Here is an 8,230-nt window from a genome sequence, read left to right on the forward strand (position 1 = left end):
ATACTGCGATTTTAAGGTTACTAAGCTCATTCTGTGATCACTCATGTTTTATACCAAAAATCGATTTTTATGTGCTGTTTTCTATAGCGAACGAGTACTTTGAGTGGAAATTTAACATGTGTTTTGTTATTGTAACAAAAACAAAATACATGCACTCGTTCGCTATAGAAAAACAGCACATTAGTATAAGAAACTCAAATACATAAATACATTTTTTTTATCGAAATTTTTCGTTAGGCAAACTTTTGTAAAAATAATAGACCAAATAATAGACCTTTGCAAAAATCAAACTAATTACAAAAACATTTTATTTAAATTTTTGTTTTAAATCTCTTAACAATCAATTCCCCTAAAAATGCCAGCAATGATGCACCAATGCAAATAGAGTACACTACCCATATCCACAAAAGATCATTTAGAGTTATTTCATCTTCTTCAATATCAAGTGAACTTAAATCTTCGAAATCAGTGTAGCCAAATTGTAACATGCTAAAGAATGTATTACTGGTCCAGTGCTGCATAAGGCCGACATCTCTCAATTGCATGATGTGACGATTGAATAGCTCACGATATGGCCAACCAGGTCTCACGGGCATGGCAACCAAAAATAGATCTTTTAAGCACAGATGCGAGGAGTAGTAGTACATGGACCGTTTAAAAAGTTTTTGTTTTTCATGATAGACAGACCACAGGGGTCTGGTTACGGTGTAGGCGTAATTTGTATCCATTTTTTCACGTTGTTCCACATACTTTTCATAGTTCTCATAAAATATGAAAATATCTCTGTATTCCTCTACTATAGATGGATTAAGATACTTTATTTCTCGAGTACTGGCCATAATATGCATGCCCACTTTTCGTATGTCATCATATGTGCTTACCAATTGCTCCGTAGGGGGTTCTGTGAAGTACGACTGCAAATAGGCCTGATAGGCGGTATTCAGCAGTATGCTGGTTAAGCAAATGAGAAAACAAATATATTTCAGCAGAAATTTAGGCTTATGCGGTATTATAAACGATTGACCCAAGAGACCTCGTATACTCTTATCATTGAAGAACACATTTATGAAGGTCAAATACTCCCGGGAACCATGCTCAGCCAATGTTACCAAAATGGCATAAATATACATCAAAGACAGTATAATGATCATCGTGTTGTTATCTACTACAATGAAATATAACTTATTAGTTGCCACATAATGCGGCAAAGGTATCATGTAGCAAAAATCCATAAATTCCACTGGATAGGCCAAATTAACCATATCATCGTAGACAGGCCTAACACCAGTTGCCACATCCAATTTACCCTCTAAAGTGCGATTCTCAAGAATTTCAAAAAATGTTTTTATACCCACTTGCAAGGGATATTTGTAGACTAAAGGAGCATTAAGCCGGCCAGCAAATGTTTCCAAAATATTTCCCACATAACCATCCATTTTAATATGGCCCGTCTTATTGTAGTAAACAAAACTGCGCGGTAACATTTGATCCGGATGGGTGGATATCTCGGCATTTTGTATATTAGGGAAAAACTCTTTATAAACCAAAATATTTTCCTGAAATTCAGTTGTTATAACTACTGCAACATTAGCCTTATCGCCAAGTACTACTTTGCAGCTGTAATATATTTTGGTGGCAGCAAAATCTCTTAATATAATTGCTGCCTTATAGATTTCAGTTTTCCCGAGATTTTGACAAATATCGGAAATTTCTTCATAACTCCCAGCCAAAATGATATGTGGTGCTAATTGATAGTCTGTATTGAACCAAAACTCATTATTATACTCCAGGTAATGGCAGGACATTATCACAACATTTGTCGATTGTGAGCTTGTATTCAAAATCTCCAAATTTTGTGTATTTAGCAAAATACTCGGTATTTCAAATTCAGCTATGACATCCAACATTAGACAGGAATCCACACGAGTTGTTGTAGTATTTCCTCCATTAACTATTAAAATATAGTCAAAATTTAACTGTTTCTTCACTTGTTTCAAAAAATCCACCAACGTCAAAACGAAATTTGTCTGCTCCAGCCAACTTTCAAAAAAATTCACTTCTATCTTGGCCATTGTTAAATAAATTGTTAAATTCATTAAGACCATATAATTTATGAAATTCCTTTTTAACATTTTTTATTGCAATTTCTTTTTTGGTGGTTGTTGATTATTGGCTTCAATTTTTGTTTTTATTTGTTGGCTTTGGAAGTTTTGCGCTGAATGCCTAAATGTAACTGGCCCACTAAAATCACATTTATAAAAATTGTTACATTTAACAGGCATGTTGTGTCATGTTAACTGCATGTTAGCAAGTCTCATCAACAAATTTATTAAGTAGAAAACAGTGTTTTGTTTATTTAAATCATGTGGATTTATGTAAACATATGGAATTTTGAAGGAATTTTGTTTATGTTTTACATTTATTCATGCATATTAGCAAATTTGCTTTGGAAGATGTGAAAGAATTTTGTGATTAAATCAGTGGAAGAAATCTTTATGCATATGAGACTTGAAAAGAATGAATACTTAATTCATCGGATTACTGAAAGCCGAGATATTGAATTATGAACTCAAAATTAAATAAAGCTTCCAAATAGCAGTTTAAAGTAAAGCAATCTAACCCGCAACCCCTAGAACACCATTCAGTAACCAATTATTTTAAAATTTTTTTGTGAAAAACACTAAAAAATTATTTAAAAAAAAATGTAAATAAATTTTACCCTATGTCTATACCTGATAAATTTGTGTCATGATAAACGTCAAAATGGTTGTCAAGATAAAAAATTATCAGGTATAGTCCCCATTTATTAGTATTATTTTGCTTCGTTATCACAAAATTGTTAGTGCTTTTACTCAGACAACTTTATCTTAATAACAAACGTCATCAATTGTTATGATAAATATTTGCCAAGTATAGACAAGGAGTTATGTCCGTGTTTCTCAATCGGACCCTAAGACAAATTTACAGCTTTTCATATGAATTTTTTCGATGGCAGTTTATATTCCGTGTATGAGTTTAAATTAACATTAAGCAACTCTCAGAGAATTGAAGAATAAGCAAAATCGCCACAGAATTAAACGAAGAAAACCGATTCAATATTTGATCCGAAATTATTATAAAGTGTATAATAAGTTCGACACAGCTGAATATATTTCATTTAAATGTTTAAACTAAGTTGCATATTATTATCGCGTGTTATTTATAAATTAAACACCAATGAAAATGATATAAAATTTAAAAGCGGTAATACGTGTAAACAAATTTGCAAATGAAATTATAACTTATTGCCACAGTATGAACTTGCGAACCTAAAAATAAATATTCTATAATCTAGATATTTTCAGTCATTTAGTTAAAAATATATTTGAATTATTATTTCTCCTCATGGGATTTAAAATAGAAATTTTGGGGTTCACGATTTTTGTAAAAATTATTCGCCATATTTGATTGTTGTTAATAAATTAATAAAAGTCTATTTTATATTAATATTCTGTGACTACGAATCCATCTGATGCGGTAACGGTAGTTGATGTTATTCAGTATTTGAGTCTAACTTAAATTATTAATAAATCTAGAAAAAATAAAATCCAATAAGCACCAAAGCCTTTAAAATTCAAGCACTTGAATATTTTTTTGGAATTTGGCTTGAATATAAATATAATTATGTTTTAAACTTGAAAAATATTTGAAAAATTAAATATTTTTCAAACAAAAAATATTTGGCTAGAATTTCTGTTTCCTTTTTATTTATATAAAGTGTAATATAACTATAAATCAAATGCTTGACTATAATTCCAAGCTTGCTTGCTTGCTTTCAACTTGAATTCCAGTAAAAATTAATTTTGAATTTTTTCAAATATTTTTTGGTTATTTTTGTTTGGGTATTTTTTATATTTAGAATTATTTATACAATAACGATAACGGTATTTCGATTAATACGGTAACGGTATTGTAGCGGGAATTGTAATTGCAGTTATTTCGGTAACGGTCAATTTAAAAGGGTATTTGAGGGGTAACAGTAATCTATAATGCTATAAACCAAGGTATCGCTAAGCTACGGTTACCCCTAAAATACATTTTCAGCTCAACTATCGTTACCGAAAAAACTGCAATTACCGTTACCACTAAAATATCGTTACCAAAATAATTCAAAGTGTTACCGTTACCTTTTAATAATTTTGAATTGGTAGCCAACCTTTCTATAAACAGCACAAAACTTTAACAGTATCTAGAAAAGAAATTAAGTTTGTCCAAAATCCGCAAAATCTTTTTTTTAGTAATTTGTAATATGACTTTTTTACTTTCTATATAATTCAATGTTACTACAATAGTACAACAAAATATTTCTCCCTTTGTAATTATTACAGACTTGCGCCCCTGCATAAACCATTTCAACTACTAAATGATTTCGTTTCTGTTTTAATATTAATTTGATTGTATTCGCACAGTTTGCTCAAATAATAATCATTTAGTTTTTAACACCTCCACATACAATATTGGCGTATAATAATAAATCGCAAACAATTTTTAATTAAAGTATTTCTAAATGGTTTTTTTTTTGTTTTAGTGGCCGAGAAGGTCAAAAAGTGGTTAATTAATACAATTAATACAAAAATATCTTAAAACAAAAGTGTCTTCATTTGTTATATTTTCAAAAGAAACTAGAGTGACATATTTATGCAAATTTAAAACAAAACAAAAACTAAAGAAGATAGACAGACAATGTGTTAATAAGTATCAAAAGTATTTTAACGGTTTTATGGCAAAGTCACATCTCAAACATCTAATTGGTGACCCAATATACATAATTGCCTAATAGTCGTAACTCAGCAGCATTCATACGTTGACGTCTTCACTATTACGAATATGAATATTAACTCTCTTGCTGTATTATACAATCAAATATGTAGCAGCAGCATCACCATACTCCCCTAACTAGCTGCATTTTTAAAATAAAAAAAATTAATTTCAATAAGCAAAAATTATATGAAAATTATAATGGCAGCATAAATAATAAAACTATTTATAAAAACAATAGCAAAAATTAAATTATCAATATTATATTTAAAAACTTTGTTTTAGTTAAATACCTACTTCAAATAATGATATCATGGTTTTAATATTTTCAATATTAAAACAAAAACTTTTAAAACTGTGTTGACCGTTTAGTTATGTTACGTTTAACAAACTTGCATAATAGTCGTAATTTAGGCTCATTTGCCATTCACTCGTCTCTCTGCCTCTGCTCCTAAGTTCGTTGTGTTTGAATTGATTTTTTGTCACTCGACACAGAAAACGATGTTTAATTTAATGCGGAACTAACATTGGCAGACATTTTACAAATGTATGAATGTATTTCGAATTTATTTTAATTTTGATATTAGCATATCAATGTAGTTTTTTTTCACTCAAATACACATATTTTAAATGAATAAATTTGTTTATTTTTTTTTTAATTTTTTGGGCTGGGCTTAATTTAATAAGAGTATCATATTTTATATTTGATGTTTTGACAAGTCCATCTATTCATCTGCTGGTATATTATGAATCCATCAATCAGTCCATTCATTAAACCACCTCCACTTCCAATATGGCTGAGACATGCGAATGCATTGATTGATAAACCGCTTTAAATCTTTAAACTCCAGTTGATTGATATGTAAATTTTAGTCAAACAAAGTAATTTCTTTTCAATTCAGTTTCAATATTAATAAAATCAAGACATAACAAGTTCAAAATATCGATAAATTTGAAATGGATACCACTGCAATAAAGTTTATGTATAAGGTAAATTGACTGCCAAAAATATTGCTTAAAATAAATAATCAAAATTAATATTCTTTAAATATTAATAGTTTGCGGGGTATATATGGTCAATAATATGTTTCCAAAAATATTGTCACAGCTGGAAATAAACTGCAAATTAGCTTAATATTAAAATGAAATAATATAAAATTATGGATTTGCTACTTTTAAACATAAAAAAACGTTTACGTTTCTTTCTCACTTAATTATAAAGGTATCGTCATACGTACTTCTTACAAAATATTTATAAACCAGTAAGCCACATTTCATATTAATTTGAAGTATATTGTTACGAAAAACGATAACCAGAGATGGAGAAAATGGGGCTAAGAGCATTATATTCGTCTGTGCCTACCACCAATATAATACTGACACCTTTAGCTAATATTACGGCTGCTGAAAGCTCTAGAAATGGAATATTCTAGTTTTGTCCGTTAGATAATTCATAAAGTTGCAGTCAGTCAGTTTATCATAGGCGCTGTTAGAATTAATATCAACTGTATGACCAGTGTATTCTGGGACATTATAAAGTCCTTTATTGCTTTTATTGCAATTAAAAGAATACGATTTAAAGTAAATAAACCACCGTTTTTAAAAGGTGAAAACGTAACAATATTATCTGCATTATATATTTAAAGGTCTGACATTTTTGACCGATTTGGTATATTTTCAATACCAAACATTTCTGATCAACAAAGTAAATGTTCATCCCCCTAAGTCCTTTTCTGCATGCTCGGCGTGCCTTCAATAGACAGACAGACGGGCGAACATAACTAAATCGTTTTAGAATTGTACAAGGACCCAGGATATAAATACTTTTGTGGGTCTACGATAAATATTTTGGGTGTTGGGTATAAAAATCAAAATCGGTTTAAAATCATCCAAATCTCCGATCATTATGTTTACATTTTAACTGATTTTTTAAACCAGATTTACCATCGAATATTCTAATGAAAAAATAAGTACATACTTACATAAATGATTATAAGTCACGCATTACTAAAATACTACTACGAAATGCAGACTTTCATTATTAATAATTAATTTGTTCAGTTTTAATAAAACATGCACATGCAACTCCAGTTGACATGTAAGTCTGTGTTGTTTCCGAGACTTGAATATTGTAAATAAACACCACTCGCCTTGTCTACCTCAGAGTAATCATCGAAAGGCTGGTTTAGAGAGAGACTGAACTGTGCACCACAACTTGTTAACATCTGAACTCAAGTTGCACTTCTTCAAACGGAACTAAATATCTGATTTGTGTACGTTGGAGGGAATCGGAAGATCATTGAAGGCGAGATTGGTGAATTCTCTGAAGTCGTTCCAGTCTGCTTTCTTTTGGATGCTGTAAACGGCGTTCAGAGGCGATTAAATCATGAAACAAAAAAACTAAATTAAGTTCCAATAGATAGGAACTAACTAATAATAATTATCTCTAATATATTTACTATTTGAATTTTCAAAAAAACAAAACGATCAATTTACTGCCATTAAACGAAATTGAGTGCACTCAACGATTAAGATTATTCAAGTACTGTTAATCTCAGTTTCTATTACGACTAACATGGATTTGCAATAACTTCATTGAACTCTACAATGTAACCAACCACAAGATCAATAAAGTACAAACCAAATATCGGTTAATTTGAAAAATAAAACAAATTGCAGAAGAAGCTGAAACCAAACCAAGGTTAAAATAAAACAAGAAACTTACTCAAACATACTAATGTATCCACATTCATAAAGACTGTCAGAAAACGATTAAGTGAGTCTGAGTCTGAGACTAAGACTGAAGACAAGACATGCAAACTAAGCTAAGATTAAAGAGAAAGGAAACAAGTGAACAGAAACTAAAAATCAACTTTAAAACTAAACTAATGACAATGATGGTGATGGCGGCGGTGGTGATGCCTCTAATGATGACTATGATGCACTGCAATAGAATTTTAAATGTTACAACAACCTCAGGCTCTTAAATACGAGTAAATAAAATAAAATGAAAAAAAATACAAATTCATAAATGCTTAATATTTGAAAGTATGTATTTTTGTTGTTTTTATATACATACAGCAAAGTTCTATTACAAAATCTTGCCACAACAAACTTATAAACATATGTACGTAATAAATAAATGCATAAATAAATAAATACATTTTAACAATTTACAATTTGTAATAGTATTAAACAAATTAATTGAATTTGTTGTCTGCAACATCAAGAAACAATCACATGAAACGAATTTGAATGAATGACTTTGGTTTAGTTTCGTGCAACATACACGCAAAAAGACAAACTAACGAAACGTTTTTAATTTTTATATCTTCATCTTTAGTTTTGTTTTTCCAGTTTTCTGTTTTTTTTTTTCAATTTTTGTGCGTGATAAATTATGTTGAACAACACAGCAGCAACACTATTATATTGA

General features: G+C 29.7%; 1 protein-coding gene across 1 annotated transcript; it reads right to left on the reverse strand.

Moving 5' to 3' along the window:
* Window positions 1-311: 311 nt before the first annotated feature.
* Window positions 312-2,072, reverse strand: LOC135961536 (uncharacterized). Its single transcript, XM_065513039.1, has one exon. It carries the CDS (start codon window positions 2,070-2,072, stop codon window positions 312-314), a length of 1,761 nt encoding a protein of 586 aa, XP_065369111.1.
* Between the last annotated feature and the right edge of the window lie 6,158 nt (window positions 2,073-8,230).

This window comes from Calliphora vicina, chromosome 5, assembly GCF_958450345.1.
Source record: "Calliphora vicina chromosome 5, idCalVici1.1, whole genome shotgun sequence".
Taxonomy (NCBI): Eukaryota; Metazoa; Arthropoda; class Insecta; order Diptera; family Calliphoridae; genus Calliphora; species Calliphora vicina.

What these genes read in the sequence shown, in the direction of transcription:
- LOC135961536 (XM_065513039.1), bottom strand. Translation starts at nt 2,072, where the DNA reads ATGGCCAAGATAGAAGTGAATTTTTTTGAAAGTTGGCTGGAGCAGACA.